General features: G+C 40.9%; 1 protein-coding gene across 1 annotated transcript in view; it reads right to left on the bottom strand.

Moving 5' to 3' along the window:
• Positions 1-24,392, bottom strand: part of GABRA5 (gamma-aminobutyric acid type A receptor subunit alpha5) — a 94,494-nt gene that overhangs the window by 21,300 nt on the left and 48,802 nt on the right. Inside the window, exon 7 of the mRNA XM_068537478.1 lies at positions 13,503-13,585. Within this exon, the coding sequence (XP_068393579.1) occupies positions 13,503-13,585 (83 nt within the window). The remainder of the gene's footprint in view (positions 1-13,502; positions 13,586-24,392) is intronic.

Genomic DNA, 24,392 nt, shown 5'->3' with positions numbered 1-24,392 from the left:
CTGTGTGGCCCTGGGCATGTTGTGTACCTTCTGAGAACTTTGAGTAATAAGCCTTGTTTTTTCAAAGTTCCCTGGTGGTTGTTGCTGAGAATGCCTTGCAATCGTAATAGGAACCGCAAAGGCCAGTCCAGCCTCAGCGTTTGCTCTGGCCAGGGAATGTCTGAGGGGCCATCATGGGTAGTATGGGCACCCCAGGCATTCCCAGTCACAGAGCATTTCTGACTGCTAATGTATGAGCTGAGAGCAACATAAAGTAGTCTTCTAGGTTGAAATATCTTTCAGTGAAGTTGTATCACTTTCTTTCTTTTGCTAGACATTCTCCCTCCAGATGTGTGTTACTCAATATGGTTCCAATAACCAGTGTATCCTGTCTCTGAGTAAAGCCATATGGGATCCCAACTTAACAGAAGGCTGCTCGGCGAGGGGGTGGGCAGAACCCTGAGAATTAGTGACATGATTCCAATGTTCATCTGCATATTAGTAAGACATGAAATAGAAGGACGTAAATAGAGTAGACCAGCTACAGCAGTCAATGGAATAACATGGATGCTACACTTGACTTACACAGCAGGTGGAGGTTGAGTGCTCTTGTCATGTTTTTTTAAAATTAGCATGACCTTCCATTTCCAAGTTTCAGGTATTACAGAAATGTTGATTTCACATGGACAGCACTGGAGCTCCCCAACACAGTGCATTCTGCAGTAATTTCCCTTCTCTACTGGGGGAACATGGCTGGGGATGAGGGAGGTGAGGCCTGACAATGTGCTCCACCCTGGCAAGCTGCTTTCTAAGTGTCTGGTCACAGACACCACCAGGCATATGCTGAGTCTTGGATGGTGCCCTGAGTTCCCCATAAAAGACATGAGATTTCTATCTTCCTATTATTTAGATGCTACAGGACCCTGAATATTGAAAGGCCGTGGCACTGAGACATGGACTTGAGCAGAGTGGCCACACTGGATTCTAGCTGGGGCTGTGAGTATGGAGTGGATGGTACACGGTGATGAGGCAGCATCTCCTGGCAGTCCCCAGACTGGCTCAGGCAGCTTGTGCTCCTGTTGTCCTGTGCCACTGTCCTGCATCTTCCCCCAGCTCCTCTGTCTCATAGCAGGCAGAGCTGCTGCACTGTGAAGATGGCCTCCCCCTTCCCGGCTACATTTGCACTGAGGAGGGCTGCCAATGTCCCACTAACAACCCCCACTCCAGTCCCAATCCACACGTGGGCTGTGAGTCTGTCCCCTGGCCAAAAGAGTTAAGGGGGTCCCCATGACCCCTGGAAGATGTGAATGGGTTGGGAAATGTGAATCCCGAAGCTCAAAAAGAAAAAGAAGCTCAAACCTTGGGGCAATAGGTCTCAGTGACCAGGGCAGTTCTGAGAGTCAGGAAAGACTGGGAGCACAGACATGTATCTAAAGAGAGTACAGAGCACAGAAAACTATGCTTCCCCTCCCCCGCTCCCCCTCCCCCATGGAGCTACCTACTCAGTGACCAACATCCTCAAGTAAGAGGGGAAAGAGGGCAAAGAGTTGGCAACACACTGAAGAGGGAGGACATTCGGGACGAATGAGGCATTTGGGAGAGTGGGGCAGGTGTCCCCTCGGGCGGCCTGGAGGGATGTCGACTGAGAATGTGGGGATGCAGGTGGGACCTGTGGGGTGGTGGAGGCACAGAGGTGGGAGTGCAGACTGGACTGCTGGGGACACGGTCCTGACTGCAGGCTGGGCATCACTCTCCTCACTGGGACTGGGGGTGGCTGTCCTTGAGCTCTGGGGCTAAGAAGCGCACTGACCAGGGAAGCGTGTCTGTCCTGCAGGGATCAGTGGCTGGGGAGAGGTTGGCTCTGTTATCTGCAGGCTCGCTGGGCACCAGTCCTCCAAGCCTCTTTCTCCATTGTTGGTGGGGGGTGGGGTGGGGGTGGATTATAATACTTATAATACAATAAGGACCCAATAAAATAATAATTATAACTAGATAAAAGTTACTTGAAATCACAGAGTGATGTATGAATGTCACCTACAATGTATATTAATAATTCATATCCTCTTGTTTCTCAAACTGTAAATATTAAATGGCCTATTGATATTGATGATGTTAATGGCATTAATAACAGCAGCAACGAGAGGCAGCGCGGCCTCTGGCATGTCAGTTCAACACCGTGAGTTCTGCTCTCACCATCAAATTAAGGATGGGAATAAATGAGGCACTCGTGTGCCTTTCTGCTTGGGCATTTAGCAACACTAAATTCTTCTCTGTGTGTCAGAGGTGTGGCAGCCCATCTCTTATCTGGGGACGACAGTAAACGAGGCCATCATTTGCCATGCTGCCATCATCTGTCATGATTTAGAGCTCCAGAAACATAATGCTTGCCTTCCTCCAACCACACATCAGCGGAGCCAGGCAAGAAGATTTGAAACATTTTCATCCACAACTCACTTGGGAATTCATCACTGCTTTCAGAGCAGCTCTGTCCCTGGGTTGACACTTCCTGTCTGTCCTCTTCTGGCACTGCAAATCCTGAATAAAAGGCCACAATGGCACATCAATCCCTTATTTCCAAGGCCTTTTAGAAGCGATAAGTTTTTGCCTAACTATGAGAGAAACATGTCTGACCTTCACTATGGGATGATCTTCGACAACCTCTTTACGCTCAAAGCTCTACTTCCTCATCTGCAGACTGAGGGAAACAACGTAGCGGTGCTTAAGGGTAAAGTGTATTCATGAATGTCAAGTATTTAGCACATGCCTGACACACAGTTATAAGTAAATAGTAGCTATAAGAAACATAGCCCTAAGTTGGAAAGAAGTTTTGCTTGGTGTCAAATCCAGTCTTATGAGAAGATTTTTCTACATGAATTCACTTTCTAAATGTCTGTCAAAAGCAAACCCAGTATGTGAGGACCACTGGTTAGTCTTATCTGACAGGCTGCGTGGACACCCAGGAACTGCCAGTAACCAGTGAGGAAACCTCTTTTACTCTGTTCATTCACTGCCTTTGGCATTAGAAGAAATGCAGGTTAGGATGTAATTGGAATTTTGGCGATTTGCAAAACGTACAGGATTTGAGTTCTCTGGCACCCATGTCCTCAGCCTTCCTCCCTCTTCTAAAACTGGAGGTGGAAACGGGCAGAGTACCTGCCCCAGGTGACCTCACCACCCATCACCTGCGTGACCTGCCCATCCTCAACATTCCCGAGTCTCAGTCTCTTGAGCTGAAAACCAAGTCAATACCTGACACATCGATTCCATAATCTAAATTAGAAAATTTGTAAAATATAAATGTCTGTGGTTACATTATTTCTAATGGCCTATTGCACAACCAATATCCCTGCTTTCAATTAAGCAGGTAACAATTAGATCAGTGGGGCTTTGCCAGGCCACTTTCCTTGCCCAGAATCAACTGGGAAGTGAGTGCAGCTCTCTGCAGATGGAGATGAACAGATAACACTGCTGCCCTGTTACCCAGGAAGCGACACTGGAAGCCTGAGATTTGCTAGTCACATGGCCCATCACCACCCCACAGTCAGGTCCTTGTAAAATTACTTGGGGTCACTGTCCTGGCTGGTCTGAGGGAGAGTCAAGAGACCATGCTCTCTGTGTCTATAGACTTAAATGGGACCAAATCAGGAAAGAAGGACAAAGGACTGTCACCCTCCCAGCAGAAAAGCTGCTTCCTTTGTGAAGAAGAGTGAGAGGCAGGTAAAAGGCCGGGAGTATGAGGAGGAAATCCCTCCACATACTTTCTTACCCTCTCATAAACTGATTAGCTTTTTATACACTCAAATCAGCAGCTCCTTCCAATTACTTCCAATTTCTAATAGAAAATAGTATTTTCCAAGTCACCTGGTCTTAAAATCATGATGCCATCTTTGACTCTTACACACGCGCCCAGAGTCCATCTCAAAATCCACTTGTCACACCGGCCACCACCCTGCTCTCAGCTCTCATCACTTCTACTGCTTCATGGCATTCCAAGAGCTTGGTTTCACTTCCAAAATAGTGATTTCAGCACATCCTCCCCTTACTCCACAACATCATTGTTCTGCCTACTACTTTTACACTTTGGGATTTAAGGCCCTTCCTATCTGGGTTGTAACACTGTCCTGTCACTTCCCCAAAGGGTGTCCTCCACTAATTGATCACCTGTCATTTGTGCTTTGTCCTATTTCCATTATGCCTTCTTCTATCCAAATCCTTCCAGGCTCAGTTCAAAATATGACCCTCATGAGGAGGTTCCCCAAATGGCCTTCAGTTTCACAAGGGTTTTAACCTGATTATCTAACGTGTCCATCATCTGCTCCTTGAGCACCGGTCATGCTTCTTTTTCTCACTGCACCTAGCAGAGTGCTGAGTGCAGAGCACACCCGACATAGCTGTTAGATAGTAATCAAGGTTAACTAACGCACAACACAGACAAAACTTCAATGTATTTCTAAGACCTCACATCAGGCACTCCAAAACCTGCGCTCTAGACCACTGACAGGTGAGCTGAGTCGCTCCGTATTGGGCATGACCAAGGCAGCAGCGGAGTTGTAATCCCACATGTCTGAATGCGCTGACAGCTCACCCCCATGACATTTACCCCCGACGGTCTGAAATTCTCTCTACTGGAGATCCACCGAAACAGGGTCCATGTCTAATATAGAATATATTTTCATGAATCCAGATGTTTTCTCATGACTTAATCTAATACTTAAGGCACCATTTCACAAATAAAATGAACAAAAAATTTTTTTTTCTTTTCTAAATGCTCTTGATTTGTTTAAGCATTTGCTTCTAAATGTAAGCCATACCATTATATTTAAGGAATTTCCTTATGTACTGGGAAGTATCCCTCTATAAGCCAGGGCTAATTTCAAAAACTGTTTGAATTCTTGAGAGAAAAGATAGCAATAACAGAAATGTCTGTTAATCCAGCTCTGCATTAGAGAAGCCAGAGCATGTGGCTCGTTAGAATAATGACGACTGTTTGCATTGCTTTGTCTCCTAATAGCAGAGAACTGTTGGATTGGGTAATTTGAAACTCATTATACTATCACATTTAGCCCCTGCAGGCTCCGATGCTGATGGTAGAAGTGAACTACTTGGCCAAGCAGCTATTTTTAGTAAATCCAAAAGATGAAAGACAAGTAAGAAAAACACTTCATTGAATAGCATTTCTTCTCTTAAACCTATTAAGTCCTGAGCTGAAACCATACAAGCTGAGGAAAGGTGAAGTTTATGCAGTTTTCTAGCTCTTGATCAATTGTATGCAAACATGATATATGAGGAAAACCTATTTAACTGCCTTGTATATCATAGTAATGATAATAAGAGCAAATATAAATAAGTGATCTCATCTATTTCAAACCAGTCTTCAAATATCAGGCAGATAAAAAGAAATTTGGCATGAGAGTTCGATATCTCTACTGAGTTGAAGAAATGGTTATATTGGTTTTGTCTCTCTATGGAGTTCAAGAAATAAATAAATTTATATATATATATATATATATATATATATAAATTGATCTTGTTTTGTTTGGTTGAATGTTGAAAGGAAAAGATCCTATCAGATGCATATTTTAGCTTTGAATATGATAAATGATACAACTGCAGCTGGTGAGTCGTTGAATATGAGATGATATGAAGAAGGGTTAAAAGCTCACATACTTTTTTTCACCAAAAATTGCTTTGTGTTCCTGCCCTGCACACCATTGCCATTAAATCCGAATATCACATTGACTTGAATTTATTTAACTAATGATGAAAAAATAACAATCTTTGACTTTTAGTGTTTTTACCTTTGATCAAATGAAGAGCATAATTTTCAGGTACAAAGAGTAGCATAATTTTAAGTTATATAACTCATTTTCCTCTTAGAGACATGAATCAGTGATTCCCAAGTGAGGTGCCCTAGGGATCTTTTGAAGGCTTTGTCCCAGCTACTGATGTGCACAGCTATCCGATGGCAGTAAGTGGTTTAAATAAATCCCAGTGAGAGTCCCTTTCCATTATACTACTTCCCCCAAATAAATGTATGTTTTATCTCTCCATGGCGTTTGAAGATCATAGTTTGAAAAAAATGAATTATTCCCATCCAACTTAATTTTTGGCTCATCACACATACTTATTTCTCCTAATCTCCCAAATCCCTTTGGAATTATAGAAGCAATATAAAAGGAAACCCTCAGAATCGAAGGAAGTTCCCTGCCAGTAATGGCAGAGTTGCTGTTAGTAGGTAACAACTATTAACTCTGGACACCACATGAAAAATAACTCCCTGAAGGCACTGGAGAGTGAACAAGACCAGGAGGGCTCCGGAGAGGAGCTGGCACTTGGACGCAGGGAATGGTTTTTCTCTTAAAAAGCTGTGAGTCAGAGCCATGAGGCAGCTGTGGTTCAGAGGGATCCCTCAGACTTATTGGCTTGAAGAACCAAAAGGAAGTGTCTGGAGCTATCAGAGCAGCACAGCTGGAAAGTGAGGTATAAAATCCTGGAAAGGAAAGAGCCACGGAGAGGGAACCCCACATTGATGTAAACAGATGTATGCAAACTCTAACCAGATACCTAACTCAAGGCTGAATTACACATATGGAGCATAATCCTACCAGCCCAACTAAGTACAAGACCCTCCAGACATTTCAGGTGGTACCACAGGAAGGACAGAGTCTGGAGTTGGAGCTCAGTCAAGTTATCTGGCAACCACCCCTCACCCTCACCAAGACACACACACACACACACACACACACACACAAACACACACACACACACACACACACACACACACACACACACGCTCTAAATTTGACAGAATCCAGAGTCCCTGCGATATAACACTGACTGAAATGTCCAGGAAACAATTCAAAACTGTTTGTTAAATGTAAAAGAAACAGGAAAACATGACCTTTGTTCAACAGAAAATACAATCAATGCAGAATGACACCAAGAAGATTGAGATGTTCGATTTCGCATAGAAGGATTTTAAAGCAGCTATCATGGCTATGCTTTAGGGTGTAAAGGAAAAAATGTAATGTTTTGTGATGAAAAATTGTTGTAATGAAAAAACTAAGAGTAAATCTGAGCAGAGGCATTGAAACGATTTAAAAGAACCAAATACAAATTCTAAACCTGTCAAATACACTGAATAAAAAGCATTTACTGTGTGAGCTTAACAGCAGATCAGAAATGACAGAAGAGTGGAAATGCTGAAGGCAGAGCAATAGAAATTATCCCATATAAAGAATAGAAGTGAAAACAAGTTTTTAAAAAAGTAAACAGACCCCTAGGGATCTGAGGTATTAATATCAAAAATTACAATACCTACAATTAGAGCTCCAGAGGAAAAAGAGAGGATGAGAAAGAAAATTTGTTAGAAGTAATGATGGTAAAAATGCCTCAAATTTGGTGAAAGACATAAATTTAGAGATTCGAGAGGCTCAGCAAACTCCAGAAAGTGTAAATAATAGTAAAAACACATCTAGGGGGACTATTGCTTCCAGGAGAATGAAGATGTGTTTTCTCCTACTCATCCTACTAAGTACAACTGGAAACCCTGGATATTACATATACAATTAATGTGGGAAGAATCTGAAAGGTACAGAGAGTAAGGCAGACAGGTCTTGGGACCCAAGGGATGACACAGTAGTGAGTTCTTTAGTTTTCTTCTTATCCTTTACTTTCCAGACTTAGAACTAAAGAAGGTGGCAACCTGGAAATGCCAATGGGCACAGACTAAAAACAATAACAACAACAGAAGCCTGCTCTCTCTACCCAAAGGATCAGGAAAGGGTCAGCCTATAAAGACAGAAAATATCACTCGACTCCAGTCAAATACCACAGAAAAGATGTTGCCCTACCCCACCCCAGGCCAGCAAAGAGAGTGGAGACCCTAGGCTTTCACACTCAGCAGGTATCAGAGAAGCTCCAACACGAGGGAGTAGGGCTTTCATCCTTGCTGGGCAGCAATGATGACAATTCTCCGTAGTGGGCTAGAGGCCAAGTGGGGAGCCTGGACTCCCACCCTAATCAGCAGGAGCATATCCTCCTGCTCCTTGCTGGGGCTGTATCACAGGAAGCTTAGTGGAGGCTCAGACTCCTGCCACCCCAAGGCCACCCTACCCCACATGGTGTCAGTGAAGACCTGTATATAGCTCGGAGTCCTGTGTCCACCCAGCAGGAGCAAGAGCCCAGTCACCCCTGTGTCAGTGGAGGCTGAAGGGAAGCCCACTTGGCGGTAATGAGGCCATGCTGCACCTTTCCCTGCCAGAGCAGTGGTTTTAAAAATCTAGCTAAAACAGAAGGTTTCAATAAAATCCAGATTGTCATAACATAATACACAAAATGTCCAATAAAAAAACGTGTCCTAACAACAACCAGGAAGATCAAACTGAATTTTTAAAAAATCAATAGATGCCAAAGAAAATATGACAGAGATGTCAGAATTACCTTTTAAAAAATTACTTTTTAAAAATCCTTTTAAAAAAAGAATTTTTGAAGCAGCCACCATAAAATGTTGCAACAACCAATTACAAACATGCTTGAAACAAGTGAAAAAATAGAGTCTCAGCAAAGAAACAGAAGAGAGAAAGAAATACCAAAGAGAAGTTTTAGCACTTGTGTTGGTCTGCTTGGGCTACCATAACAAAATACCATAGACTGATTGGCTTAAACAATCAAAATTTATTTTCTCACAGTTCTGGAGGCTGGAAAGTCCAAGATCAAGATGTTAGCAGATTCAATTTCTGGTGAGGACTCTTGTCCTGGCTTACAGAGGGCTGCCTCCTCGCTGTGTTCTCACATGGCCTTTCTTCGTTGCATGCATGTGGAGACAGAGAGAGATTTCTCTCTTCCTTTGTTTATAAAGGCATCAATCCTATCAGATGAGGGTTCTACCTTTATGACTTCAATTAACTTTAATTACAAAGGCTCTATGTTCAAATACAGTAACATTAGAGATTAGGGTTTCAAAATATGAATTTTGGGGGGACATAATTCAGTCCATAGTGTTCTACCACTGGCCCCACAAAATTTATGTCCTTCTCACATGCAAAATACATTCATTTCATCCCAGTATCCCCAAAGTCTTAACTCATTCCAAGCATCAACTCTAACATCTAAGGTCAAAAGTCTCATCTAAATATCATCTAGACTGAATTCATCCTGAGGCAAAATTCCTCTCCAGCTGTGAACTTGTGAAACAAGTTATTTGCTTCCAAAATACAATGGTGGGATGGGTATAGGATAGACATTCCCGTTCCAAAAGGGAGAACATGGAAGGAAATAAGGAATGACAAGTCCCAAGCAAGTCCAAAACCTAGCAGGGCAAGTTCCATTAGATCTTAAGGCTTGAGAATAATTCTCCTTGGTTCAATGCTCTGAGGCAGCAGCCTCATGCCCATTGCCCTGCAAGGTGTGGCACCCAGGGCTCTGCTGGGTGGCAGCCCTGCCCTTTGAAGACCAAGTGGAGGCCGTCTGGCCCCCTGGGCCTGTGCACTCTGCAGCTGGGGTGGGACTGGCAGCCCTGATGGTCTCTGAATTGCCTTTGGGATCTTTCTTCTAGCCTTCTGTTGAGATGGCCAATAACACCATGGGTAACATTTTTATTTGGTGTTCTCTCCTGAAGAAACTTCCTCGTTTTTTGCAATATGAGTATGAGAATTTTCCAAATCTTTAAGTTCTGTTTTTTTTTTTTTTCATTTTTTGTTTTGGCTTAACAATTCCTTCTTTAATTTATCTCTTGCCTTTCACATTTTACTATTAAGCTGTCAAGAGGAACCAAGCCACTCCTCCAGCACTTTCCTTAGAAATCTTCTCAACTAAATAACCAATTTCATTGTTCACAAGGTCTACCTTCCACAAAACACTGGATCACAATGTAGTCAAGTGCTTTGCCAGTTCATAACAAGCAGTATCTTTCCTCCACTTTCCAATAACCTGTCCCACATTTCTGTCTGAGACCTCACCAGAAGACCTTTAACATCCAAGTTTCAACCAGCATTCTGTTCATGATTACTTGGGTATTCTCTAAGAAGAAGAAAGGTTTCTCTTTAGCTGTCTTTTTTCTTTCTGAGCCCTTACCAGTATCTCCTTTAACATCCATGTTTCACCCAACAGTCCCTTCATAGCAATCTTGGCTTTTTCTAACATGCACCACAAAACTCTCCAGCCTCTATCCATTACCCAGTTCTAAAGCCACATCCACATTTCCAGGTATTTGCTACAGTAGCACCCACGTCTCATAACCAAAATCTGTATTAGTCAGGGTTCTCCAGAGAAACAGAAACAATAGGTATATATACATATATGTGTGTGTGTGTGTGTCTCTCTCTCTCTATAGACATATATACATATATTTACATATATATATATATAGACACACACACACACATACATACATGGTTTATTATAAGGTATTGCCTCATGCAATAATGGGAGCTGAGAAGTCCCAAGATCTGCAATCAGCAAGCTGAAGAACCAGGAGAACTGATGGTGTAGTTCCAGTCTGAGAATTGTTAGGCTGGAGACCCAAGAAGAGCTGTTTCAGTTTGCATGGAAGGAAAAGACCAACATTCTTGCTCAAGGCAATCGGCAGGAGGAGTTTCCTCTTACCCATGGGAAGGTCAGCCCTTCTGTTCTATTCAGGTCTTCAACTGATTGAACGAGGCCCATCCACAGTAGGGAGGGCAATCTGCTTTACTCAGTCAACTGATTTAAATGCTAATCTTATCAAAAAATATCTTCACATGCATGCCTACAATAAAGTTTGACCAAATATCTGGGCATCCTGTGGCCCAGTCAAGTTGACACATAAAATTAAAGAAAACAATAACCATAATAAGAAGCTCAGTGAATGAGTTCCTCAGAAAGATGGAGGGGGCAAAAGAAAGAATCAGTAAAATTAAAGATAGAACAATAAAAATTAAGTTATCTGAAAAACAGATTGTTGGGCTGCACCCTGCAGGTCTACAAAGGCCTCTACTTGCCCATCCTTAAGACTGAAGAAAGAGCCAGTGACAGAAACATCAACGGTTTAATGGATGGGGGAGCTTACACCTCTGAAGCAAGGTCCTGGAGTGACACCCCCACCATGTTTGGCAGATGGCGGGCAGGACATGTGGCCATCTTTGCTCCTGGGGCGGAAGGAGAGATTGCCAGTTATAGGGGGAAATTATATCAGGTTACCTCATTGGTTACCAGGGAAACCAGCAGAGGGGTCTGTCCCTCACCACCCCTTTGATAAGCAGAGTGGAGAGTTCTTATCTAAAGCTAGAACAGTCATTAGCTGTGGCCTGGGGCAAGTATGTAGGTCAGTCATATGAGTAGGGTGTAGGTGAAGCAGGCACTGGTCAGGCAAGGGATATACAGAGAAAAAGGGAACAGCCATCTGGAGGAGCCTGTGACCATACACAGATGTAATAGAAAAAAAAGTGAAAAGAGCCTCAGTACTTGTAAGAATACAACAAAAGATCTAACATTCATGTCATTTGAGTCAGGAAAGAAGAAGAGAAAGAGGATGGGGCAGAAAAAGTATTCAAAGTAATAACTGGTCAAACGTCCTAAATTTGACCAAAATCTATAGATGCAAGAAGTGGAGTAAATCCCAAATCAGTAAACCCAAAGAAATCCACACTAATACACATCATAGTCAAACTTCTGAAACTAAAGTCAAAGAAAAAAACTTGAAAGCAACAAGAGAGAAAAGATATCTCACCTATAAAGAAAATATGGTTTGAATTACAGCAGATTCCTCAACAGAAACCATGGAGGCAACAGCAAAGTAGCACATTTTTCAAATGCCACAAGAACTGTCAGAACAGGATCTTATATTCACTAAAAATGTTCTTCAGGTATGAAGGGAGAAATCAAGGTATTTTCAGATGAAGAAAAACTCAGAGAATTTATTGCCAGCAGTCTATCCTAAAAGAATGGCTAGGGACTTCCCTGGTGGTCCAGTGGTAAAGAATCTGTTACAATGCAGGGGATGTGGGTTTGATCCCTGGTCAGGGAACTAAGATCCCACATGTCACGGGGCAACTAAGCCCGTGCACCACAACTACTGAAGCCTGTGCACCTAGAGCCCATGGTCCACAACAAGAGAAGCCACTGCAATAAACCCATGCACCACAACAAAGAGTAGCCCCCACTTGCCGCAACTAGAGAAAAGCCCACATGCAGCAACAAAGACCCAACACAGACAAAAATAAATAAATAAAATTAAAATAAAAGATGTGCAAGAAGATATACACAAAAACACTATAAATAAATAAAAATGGAATCATAATAAATGTTCAGCTAACCCACAGGGAGTCAGGAAATAGAAAATAGAGAAATGGAAAACATAGAGAACGGAAAACCAAAAAATGAAATAAAATGGCAGACTTAAGTCCTAACATATCAATAGTTCGATAAAATGTAAATTATGAAAATACACCAACTGAAAATAAAGACTGGCAAAGTGAATTTAAAAAATATGACCTAACTATACACCATCTGCAAGAAGCTCATTTTAATGTAATGATGCTTAGAGTAAACATATGGAAATATATACATCATTCAAATATTAATCAAAAGAAAGAGTGGCCATATGGATTTCAGGTAAAGTAGAATTCAAAGCAAAGAAAATTACCAGAGACAGAGATGAACATTATGCAATCATAAAGGGTTAATTCATCCACAAGAAAGTATAATCCTGAATGTGTATACACCAAAACAGCTGAGAAATACATGAAACAAAAAACTTACTGAATTGAAAGTGGAAATAGTCAACTGCACAATTACAGTCAAAGACTTCAGCACCTCTTTCTCAACAATTGATGTAGACAGAAAATCAGCAAACAATATAGAACTCACAACACCATAATCAACAGGATCAAATCAATACTTGTAGAGCATTCTACCAAGCAACTGCAAAGTACACATGACTTTCAAGTGTTCACAGAACAAATATCAAAATGAATCCTATTCTGAGTCATGAAATAAACCCCCATAAATGTAAGAAAAGTTGAAACCATACAGAGGGTGTCCTCTGACTATAATGGAATTAAACTAAAATCAGTAACAGAAAGATAACTGGAAAATCCCCAAACTGTTTAAAAATTAAATAACCCACATATAAATAATCAAATGTTCATATGGAACATCTGAGAAGAAGTGACTCAACATAGCAATAACTACCATGCAATAAGGAGTTATCAGGTGGGTAACTGAAATTGGGTCATTAAGGGCTGTTGGAGGATGTGACCTGCAATCTGAGAAGTGAAGACAAGAAAGAATTGCCTGGTGAAGGTCTAAGGGTAGGGAACTGCTTCCTGAGGAGCATACCCTAATGGGCAAGTGCCTCCACTTGCATTCTCAGTTACAAGCAAGGAAAACAGCCTGGTGTGTGCCCCACCATACTCTCCAGCCTTCCCAAGCAGACTGCAGGTCATCTCATGCTTATTCACATATAGAACCTAAATGCTTCTCTGTCTTTGGGGGACATAACCCCCAAAATATATCCATGGTTCTTACTTGTGAAAATAACTTACAGCTGCCAAATTTCAGAGGGCAGGCATGGGCATCCATCGGGAAGTCTTCAAGTTGCATTGGGCATTCTGCCGAGATGGTCAAGCTGAAAAACAAGAGATGGGGACCTTTCAATGACTCACCGACTCTGGCTATTTACTGGACACCACGTTCCAGAAAGCCATATTAAGTACTCCACTCATTATTTTAATTACTATCTTTTATGAAATTGTCTGAACTGTCCCACCAAATTACATAGGATTGCATTGTAGATGAATATCATTTAGAAATAAGGTTTAAATCAAATCTACTCAGGAGTTCTGTGGCTTGCTGAGTGTCTGTACATACATTACAGCTTGTAAAGCAATTTGAGATGCCTTTAAAGATAATTTATTCTTTTATTCTCCCATCACTTACCCACAGTAATCTAAAAAACTTCCCTTGACAAGGCTGAAAATATATGTATGTTCTAAAATAATTTATACGCTCAAAAATATAAATGTGGAATAAATACACAGTCCAAGTTTTGACCAGAAGCTGGCTATAATTATTGTGTACTGGGTTGATGTCATGAAACTATAGAGTAAGCGAAATTGTGTTATGATAGCAACTTTCTTATTGTTTTAAATCCAAGTCTGGTCTTCCAAATAATAAAACCACCATCCACTACCACTGTCACCAATGACTAAAACAGTGCTGATCATAAGAGTTGCTGGTCTGGGCTAGGGACTGTGTTAAGTGCTTCACCTGCATTAACATATCTAATTAGAATAGCACAATGTATTGCTATTATCACCCCAGTTTCAAGGTAAGAAAGTGAGGCATGGATATTAAGGGATCTGGACAATAATGCAGAGCCCCTAATGGCACGTGCCCCACAGGCTGTGTGACCCAAAGCTCTGTTTGTACTTGCAGAGTCGTCATGCTGTAGTGCTTTTATTTCTCTACAGATTTACTAATTAAGTAGTAAATCTAAATTTCTTTAATGAGTTAGTCTTCTGTCCTTAGTGTTTAATTCTATTATTTAAAATGAAATGTAATTGCATTAAATGAAATCAAATTGCACAATTTTCAACTTTAAACAGACGTTACAATTCTATTTTGTTATATTAAGTCTGGATCTTGCCCATGTGCCAGGGGTGAGAATCAAAATGTAAAAACAATCATTTTTGCCTTTACTGCTTCCTTCTTTTAAGATAGCTTAACTTTTTTGCTATTAAATTGGGCATGTAATTCACACTTGACGATTGCAGTTGGAATAGTCAATTCATGTATTCTCTGAATGAAGCTAAAACGTGTCAGTGGAAGGAAGGCGTGTGCCCACCACGGAGAGGAAATCTGCTGCCTCTGCCTGGGGGTACCACTCTTCCCAAAATGGAGTGATTTCCAGAGGGTGTGAGTGCACATGGATGAGAATATACCGCAAAAGTCTCATATTCAGGTGGGGAGATGATACCTAAAATTATATGCCACCTATGTTCGTAGAAGAATATGGAAAATACAGAAAAGTTATAAAGAAGAAAATTACAAATACATATCATTTCACTTATAATTTGGCCTGGTACACTTTGTCCAGATTTCTTCACAGCTACAGATGTTTTCTTTTTGTTCTTGGTTTATAAAATTCAGTCTTCTGTTTACCTAACATTAGAGCAGGGGTATTTCCCACATCTTTAAAATCTCTGCATAATCATGACTTTGAAAGGTAAAATATTTAATTCTAGCATGCAGATGTGTGTTTGTGTAATATATATATACATATATCTGTATATGTGTGGACATCTTCAAGCATAAACTATGTAAAAGGATTATTATTAGAGACTACAAAATGGGGAAGGTAAAGGAATATTTCCTTATTAGAATTAAGAAAACAGGACTTAAAAACCACAGCCTGTGAGGAGGACAACATAAAGGAAAACAGTGTTTTAATTTATCTTGTTAGTAAACTTAAGCCATTTGTTAAACAAAGCAATAGTGGGGCAGAAAACTTAAGTGAGTCAAATATGTTCTAGAGAATAAAATCACAATGACTCAGTAAATCTAGAATTTCTTTGCGAAGCAAATTTATAGTAGGGACATAAAAAGTATATATAAAGCTACAGTGCCAGGTACAAAGCAATAAATGTGAAAATAAGCACATGAAGAAATGGTGATGTGGGAGAACAGAGAACGCTTCCAATTAGAAAAGTACATCTCAGTGCTGGTCTATGGCCTCTGCTCCAACAGTTGATGGCCTTGGTGTAAGGAAGATGCTGGGCTCAGCCAGTGGGAACAGTGTGAGGGGGTGCAGGGTGCTTCAGGTGGTCCTGACTGTCCAAGCCCTGCTGTATGCACAGCAGACTTCAACCAGCAGACCCAGTGCTGCAGTCTTCAAGTTGCCCCCAATAATATCAACAACTATGGGCTGGACTCCCACCAGCAGGGTGACGTGGAGATGGTCCTTCCATGGCAGAATCTTCTCTCCAGACACTGCCATGTCTTGGAGCTCACATAACTGGGCTTCTGTCTCCCAGAAAACACTCTAGGGCCCACTGGGTCTGGAGGCTGCCTTGAAGCCAGATCTGTTGGCTGAATTCTTGACAATGTGGTGAATCACAGTTAACTCCTCTCCCCGCTGCTTGGTGCTGGGGTGCTTTGATCCCCAGGGTCACTGGAGGCACTGCCACCTGCATTCCTGTTGCTTGCCCTTACTTGTCAGAGTAGACCCCTCAGGGAGACTTGACCTCCCACCTCTGGCACTCTGCCCACTCCTGGCTTTTCCTCCTTTTCCTCATGTACTCCTCTTTCTTGGCCAACACCGTGTGTTTATAAGAGAGGTGAGGAGCCATCCTTTCTGTCACTGTGGTCTCAGCATCTGCTGTCTTGTTTTATTCTAGCTGTTTGGTCCTGAGATCTATGCCAAAACCACTGCACTGACAACATTTAATGATGGCAAGGAATGTACACCAAGGAGTCTGCTTTTAGCATATAACAGGAGGAGAGAGGGTGGGTAGAGACAGGTGGACAGAATTTAGCTGGATGGAAAAAGAAAACCCTTTTGAAGAAAAAAATAATTCCAGTGAAAACATAAAAAAGATAATTCTACAATTACCATCTTGATAAATGCTAACATTAGAGCCTCACAGATTGTTCCCCCATTTTAATAGACTTCTTTAGAATTTGAATTCCAAACATCAGAAAAATATACTTCATCTATGATAGTGTCTCTCCTCTAAGGAGTGAATGTATTATTCAGATAAATTCCCCAATAGCAAATGTTTCACCCTTAGTAAGAGAACAACACTTAAAATTTTGATCCTTTAAGCATTTCAAAAAAGGCCTATGCTTTTATAGTACTCAAATAATATCTCTAGATAAGAGGGACCCTTCCATTCATGGGGTTCTTAAAATGCAGTGTCCCTTGATGTACAACCAACCTCCTTCGCACAGAATTGAGATCAGAGCGCTCCATGGAATGTGGACTGTCAGAGCTCAAAGGAGCCAGCCAGGCCACCTCCTAGAAGCCCTTACTTTTCTCAAAAGGTTAAGGAATGTGCCTATGGAAAAACTTACTGAATTACTGGTAGATCCAAGGATCCAGCTTTTTTCCCCAAAGGTCAAATTTCTGTTTCTAAAGACATTCAAGCATTAACTTATTGGAACATAATATCCCATTTTTGAACATCTTAATTTTAGGGTAAGAAAAAGGGCATTTTGTGAGTTAAGCTGTTTGCTTCAACTTGGATGTAAACTCGCTAGAGAGCTCTCTGCTTGCCCAGGGGCAGCCCGCAGTGGCATGTGCTTCAGATGTTAAAACAGCCAAATTCTAGAGTAGGTTTGCCATTAATGAATTGTGCAACCTTTGTAAAACTGCCTAACTTCTCTGGTCCAGCCTTTCCATTTGAAAAAGAGAAATAATAACAGCTCCTTTATTCTCTGAAAAAAAAGAGAAGAGTTAATAGGTGTGAAAAGAGATTTCTACCCAATATGCTCTCCAGATCTGAGATTTCTTCATTTACATGAGAATACTTCAGTGCAATAGAAGGTGTGGTGGTAGGCAGAATAATGGTCCTGCAAAGATATCCATGTCTTAATCCCCCAAACCTCATGACTTGTGAATATGTTACCTTAAATAGCAAAAGGGCTGTGCAGGCGTGATTAAGTTAAGGCCCTTGGGAGAGGGGAGTTTATCTTGGATTATCCAGATGGGCCCAGGAGAATCACAGCAGTCCTTATGAGAGGAAGGCAGGAGTGTCAGAGTCAGAGGCGATATGATGACAAAAGCAGAGATCATGGGATTGTGGTCATGAACCCAGGGATGCAGGCGGCCTCTAGAAGCTGGAAGAGGCAAGGAAAGGATTCTCCCCTAGAGAATCCAGAAGGAATGCAATCCTGCTGCCTACAGCTTGACTTTAGCCTCATAAGACCTTTTTGGACTTTTGACCTCCAGAACTGTAAGATAATAAATTGGTTGTGTTTTAGCCAATAAATTCGTGATAATTTGTTACCACATCAATAGGAAAATAATACAAAATTTGGTACTTGGAAGTGGGATGCTACTGTAACAAATACCTAAAAAAGTGGAAATGATTTGGAATTGGGCAGTGGGAAGAGGCTGGAAGAATTTTGAGATTCATTATAGAAAAAGCCTAGACTACGTTGAACAGACTGTTAATTGAAATGTGAATGTTAATGATTCTGTAATGAGAACTTGCAGTGAGAAACATGGTAGAGAAGACCTACATTATATGGTCATAAACACACTGTTGGTAGCAATATGGACATCAAAGGCCCTAATGGTGAGGTCACAGAAGGAAATGAGGAAACTGGAACTTGGAGGAAAGGAGATTCTCACTGTATAGTGACAGAAAGCTTAGGTGGAAAGCAGAACTTATAAAAGATTGCAGTAGGCTAAATAATGCCCCTCAAAGATAAAAGGTCCTAATTCCTGGAAGTTGTAAACATTACCTTATATGGGAAAAGGGTCTTTACAAATGTGACTAAGGGTCTTGAGATGGGGAGATTAACCAGGTGGGCACTAAATGCAATCACAAAGATCCTTATAAGGGAGAGGCAAAGGAAATTGCACATAGATAAAAGAAAGAAGGTGATGTGATGAAAGCACAGATGTTTGAAGATGCTGTGCTGCTGGCTTTGAAGATGTAGGAAGGTGCCCTGAGCCAAGGAATGCATGCATGACGCTCTAGATACTGGAAAAGGCAAGTAAACGGATTTTGTCCTAGAACCTCCAGAGGGAGTACAGCCCGGCCAAAACCTTGATTTTGCCCCAGTGTCACTGATTTCAGACTCATGGTCTCCAGAAATGTAAGACAGTAAATGTGTTTTAAGTCACCAAGTTTGTGGTAATTTGTTACAGTAGCCACAGGAAACTGATACAATGATGAAATTGGACCCTTAGATGAGGAGAGTCCAAGCTAAGTGTTAAAGTTGTGGCCTGTTTTTTCTTCCTGTTGCTTATAGTAAAATGTGAGAAGAAGGAGACAGATTAAGGTAAGGACTGCCAACAAAAAAGGGACCAAGACTTGATTTGGGAAATTCTCAGTTTATCCAGGTTGCAAAAGACGCTATAATTAGGAGATTCATTGTCAGGAAAACATACTCTTAAGGGAAAGCCAAGGGTGTGGTTGGATCTTTTGCTACTGCCTCAGACTCTTTGAGGAAATTAGATGTGTGACTCATGGGTCCTCTCAGCCATGTAAGCAAAAGTCATTAGAGAACGAATTATCCATGAAAGATTTATGAAGGAGGTCTAGTAGTGTAAATTCTTGAGACATACACAGGAGATGTAAATGATTCTTAAACATTTTATACCAGCAGAAACATTGTCAGTTTGGGCTGAATGGGACAGATAGAGGCCAAAATGAAAGAAGGCTGTCAGAACACCAACATTCCACAGGCAGGAAATAGGTTGAAAGAAACTACTCAACTGCAAACATGTGCTACCCTTCATGAAAAAGGAAGGATGACTCTAAGGGCAGAGGTTTAATCATGGAGGATTAGCCCCAGGCCTTGAAACCTACTGTTGTTTGCCTAACCGGATTTAGAAATTTGGGGGGGAATAGTGCTTCCTTTTCTCCTACTATTTTCTCTACTTTCAAATGGGAATATCTTTAACTGTTATCCTATGCTTGTCCCACCATTGTATTTTGTGGGTAATTAACTTGTTTCTTGAGTTCTACAAATTCACAGATGAGGATTGTGCCTCAGGGTAGATCATACCCAAATCCTCACACATAGCTGATTTAGATGATTCAGATGATGAGATTTGGAACTTTGGAGCTGATGAGATTTAGTTGAGACTATGGACTTTGATGCCGTAATGAGTTGAGACTTTGGGGGATATTGGAATGAGATTAATATTTTTGCACATGGGACACACATGAATTTGGGGGGCAGAACACAGATTGTGGTAAGCAAAATAATGATTCCCTAAAGATGTTCATGTCCTAATACTTCCTACTTATGAACGTGATACCTACCATGGCCAAAGGGACTTTTCAGATGAGATTAAATTAAGGATTTGGGGGTGGGGAGACTACCCCAATTATTGGACAGGCCCAATGTAAGCACAAGCCTACTTATAAGAAGGAGACAGGAGTGTCTGAGTTGAAGTGGGAGATGTGATGCTGGAAGCAGTGATAGTGGAAGGAGTGATGCAGGGCCATGAACGAAGGAATGCAGGCAGCCTCCAGAAGCTGGGGAAGGTGAGGAAATAATTTTCCGCTAGAGAATCCAGAAGAGACACAATCCTGGCAACATAAGACCTGTTTCAGACTTCTGGTCTCCAGAGCAGTAAGATAATAAATTTGTATAGTTTTAAAGCCACTAAGTCTGTGGTAATTTGTTACAGCAACAATAGAAAACTAGCACAGTAGTTTCCATAAAATAAAATAATAATAATATTAATAATCCAATGACCAATTGTTAAATAATTTTCACAAAGTTGAGAAAGAAATTTGGTTTGGTCAACTTATAAATAACTCACAAAGTATTCACTGTCATGAAAATCGCAGGCTTGATAATGAAATGGACCAGACACCTCATGCAAGGTGGCCTGGCTTGGTCAGTGACTGAGCTGCAGGCTGCATCTCCACTGGTTTTTTTTTTCTCTCCCCCACCCCTCCCCCTTGGCAACCACAAGTCTGTTCTCTTACCTGTTTGTGTTTCTTAGATATGTTCATTTGTGTTACATTTTAGATTCCACATATAATTGATATCATGATAGTCTTTCTCTGTCTGACTTACTTCACTCAGTATGGCAATCTCTAGGTCCATCCATGTTGCTGCAAATGGCATTATTTCATTCTTTTTTATGGCTGAGTAATATGCCTCCACTGGTCATTCAGTGGAAACATCACCTTCCTATCAAGACTCTCAGGCAATATATGAAATATATTTGGGGACTCTTGAAATTCAGTACTAACATAGCACCTAATGATTGGTGTTATGGGAAAGAGGCGAGGCTTAATTTGGCTGATACTTTTCCAAGTGAGTCTTTGTAAGGAACATAAGAATACTTAATGTACATAACTTTCTGTTTACTATGGTTGCACCCATCTGAAGGGCTGCCAGCTTTGGAGATGGAGGAAAGCTGGCACTCTCAGCTGGCTCTTTGTAGGCAACAACTTTATTTTTCTGTAGGCTCATTGTGCTGCCTCTGGCTTATTCCCACCTGGATGGGGCTGTGCAGGGCTACTTCAACACTCTGGAGAGTCTTCCGTGCTCTACACCTGAGTCACATCCTCAGAGATGAAGAAGCTATAGAGTAATATCTGCACGAGGAGCACCTTTTGTGCTGGGTCGTCAGGGGGAAGGTCTCTGAGAGGAAGCCCAGCTCTGAGGGTTATATGCTTGTTTTCCTTATATTTGATTTACCTCTAGATTGGCAAATAAGAGAAGTTTACTCAGGTACTACAAAGAATTGGTCTTTTTATTAATATAACATGTCTACTCATATGTATTTATTGAGTCACTAGTGCTAGGAATAGAGATAGCCCTGCTTCTCCTTCAGAAACTTCCCCAAGAGCTCTGCCTGATGTCAAAATTCTGTTTACTGGAGCATTCTCTCCTATACTCCTGTGCTCAGGAAGAACTGCAAACTTATTCATTCAATAAAAAAATGCATGAATGCATTTCTCTTCCTGTAAACAATCACTATTCCGTGTATCGTGATAAATAGTGATATGCCATGTTTATTATTTGTCAGTTAGGCATCGCTGGTTTTCCTTGAAACTAACTACAATTCATAATAATGTTTTGAGGAAAACATTCTAAAGCTCAGCTATGTAAAAACTGAACTTTTTAAATCTAAACATTGACAAGTTGGGAACAATGTGTGTTGGAACCCAGAGGTCATTGTCAGGTTCAGCCACTCCCACCCCATCTTTTTACTAACTAACCTGTGCATACTGGTCCCTTTGGTGACAGTTGTACACCTATTGTAATTAAGTTTGATCCAAACCAGAACTGCAAGCCTAGTTTCCTTCAGGGCCTGGCCATGGTGCTTATCCTGGTTAGTCGCCCTCCTGAGGGATCTCCGTCTTAGCACTAACCCTGACCCTACCCAAAGCTAAAGCAGGGCCTTTGCCTGTGATAAAGATGAGATGAGATACCAAGTTCAGCAGGTACAGCCCAGGTTGGGGTGGGCAGCAGCCAATGGAGAGCAGAAGAATAAAGGGTGCAGTGACTTGTTTAAAAGGCAATAGAATTTAAATTCATTGAAGGGCAACCTTGCAGAAAGCAGAACTTTGGGCATTATCTGAAAGTTCCAATAAGACTATACTAAAATGATGCATGTTTTGGTTTATACAATTGTAAAGTTCCATACTTAAAAAAACCCACAAAACTGTTATTGAGATAACATAATGAACCTCTTCCTTTTAGCAATGAAACCAAATTCTACAATTTACTTCCAGCTTGAGTTACACATTTCATAAGTCATTCTAAATCTAATTGATTCATTTTGTACTCTTCAATGTAATAGGGATGTACAAGGGAGCAACCACCAGAATTATTCTGGCTGAAAATCCTCTCTGAACTTGCACTATTTATTAGGATTCTCATTCCTCTTCAGCTGTTGGAAAGAAGATGTCAGGAATTCTTCTATATTTTGGGAAAACTAGTAGATGTATGATAATTTTACAAACTTAGCCATATTTCTTATCCAAAAGGCATATAAACTTTATTGATTTATTTTGATTAACATGGCTATTTCTTTTTTAATGCTTGTGTTCCTCAGGAAGGCACTGTAATGATTGATGTGAGAGCGGAAACATTTTGGTTAATTTTTTATGTGTATCCACACACCCAGCAATAAACCTTCTTAATAAATCAAATGTAGGAAAATAAACACAAGCTTGGTCAATAAAAAGACTGCTGCAAAAAAGGAGCAGCAAAATTATGCAAAGACATTCCTTTCTCAAAGTGAAATTCAAGTACATCTCTAATCATAAAGCACAATGCAATCAACAGTGTTGTGGGTTACAGAGAAGATGGAATAGACAGCGAAATCAAACAGACCCAGCCCCAATGCTCAGCTCAGTCTCCATGTGCCCACATTTCCCTATAAAGGGGATTATATAAAGCTTATCTTACAGTGTTAAGTCCTGACATACCAAATACCAATACAGATATGTAGTACAATGCCTGACACACAGTAAATGCTTTAAAAGTCCTAGAGGAGAAGTAAAGGTGACATCAGTAGAAGTGGGGGACTAGGGAACATCCACAAAAGCAGTGAATAAGCTGCAAAAACAGTCATCAACTTTTTATGGAACTCTGGAATCTGATAAAAAACTTACAACAGCCAGAGAAAACTTAACAAGAAAAAAAATGTCTGAAAACCAGTAAGCAGGTTCTGTAGCATTTTAACTTACCCTGTTACCAGCCCCCACTCTCTAGCTCTGCAGTGGGCATGAAAATGGGAACTCACAATACTTGTGCAGGTTGCTGGTAACAGGAATGATATGGACCTTATTCTCAAAGAATGTTAGTTGCTTGCTTTGATCTGTCTGGTGGGTCCCTGAAGGATTGGCTCAAGGGTCTGCCTTTGTTTCAACTGACTCAGAGCTGTCTTCCTAGGGTGTTATTTGTTGAAAACATTTAAAGGCAAATGTATTCACCACAGTCACAGGGGAAATGGATACAGTTGGGGCAATCAACAGACAGACTGAAAGCCTAGGAAGGAGAGGCTGAGGAAGGAGTTACTTGGGGAAATAAGGGCTGAAAAGCTCCCACATATTCCAGAGAATCTAGAAGGCCATGTGCATGCTCAGGACTGGACACATGCTCAGAAAAGACCCAAGAAGGCCCTAAGTTCTCATCTCCAGCTGACTCTCAGGATCTGTACAGGCAGGAAGTGAAAGCTATGGCAAAGTTGTAAACTGGTTAAACTTTAAAGAGCATTCCAACATACACAGAGAGTCTATCTGCAAAGACTAAGAGAGCTTTTATTTTCTGTTTTTTTGTTCCAAGTTATTAAGGAATCTGTATCAAATCACTAGCTGGCCATTAAGCTAATGAGACTGACCACACATGACAAAGAATACAGACTTTTAAAAGTTGTTGAGAAAACTCACTAAACAAACAACAATACCACAAAAAGCAAAACAGGAAACTCTATGGATGGAGGAGGATCTGATTTCTCTAGTTACCATATTATGATAATCAAAACATCCAGTTTTCAACAAAAAATTGAGGCATACAAAAAAAAAACCCCACAAAAATAGATATTCCATTCACAGGGAAAAAAGAAATTAACAGAATCTGTCTCTGAGGAAGCAAAGACATTGGATTTACTAGAAAACACTTTAAATCAATTGCCTTAAATATCAAGGAGCTAAAGAAAACAATGGACAAAGAAATTAAGGAAACCTAGAGAACAATATCTCAACAAATATAAAATATCAATAAAG

The sequence above is a fragment of the Eschrichtius robustus genome, chromosome 1, assembly GCF_028021215.1.
Source record: "Eschrichtius robustus isolate mEscRob2 chromosome 1, mEscRob2.pri, whole genome shotgun sequence".
NCBI classification, from domain to species: domain Eukaryota; kingdom Metazoa; phylum Chordata; class Mammalia; order Artiodactyla; family Eschrichtiidae; genus Eschrichtius; species Eschrichtius robustus.
Note: the sequence above shows the minus strand (reverse complement) of the source record. Positions and strands in the feature narration are given on the sequence as shown.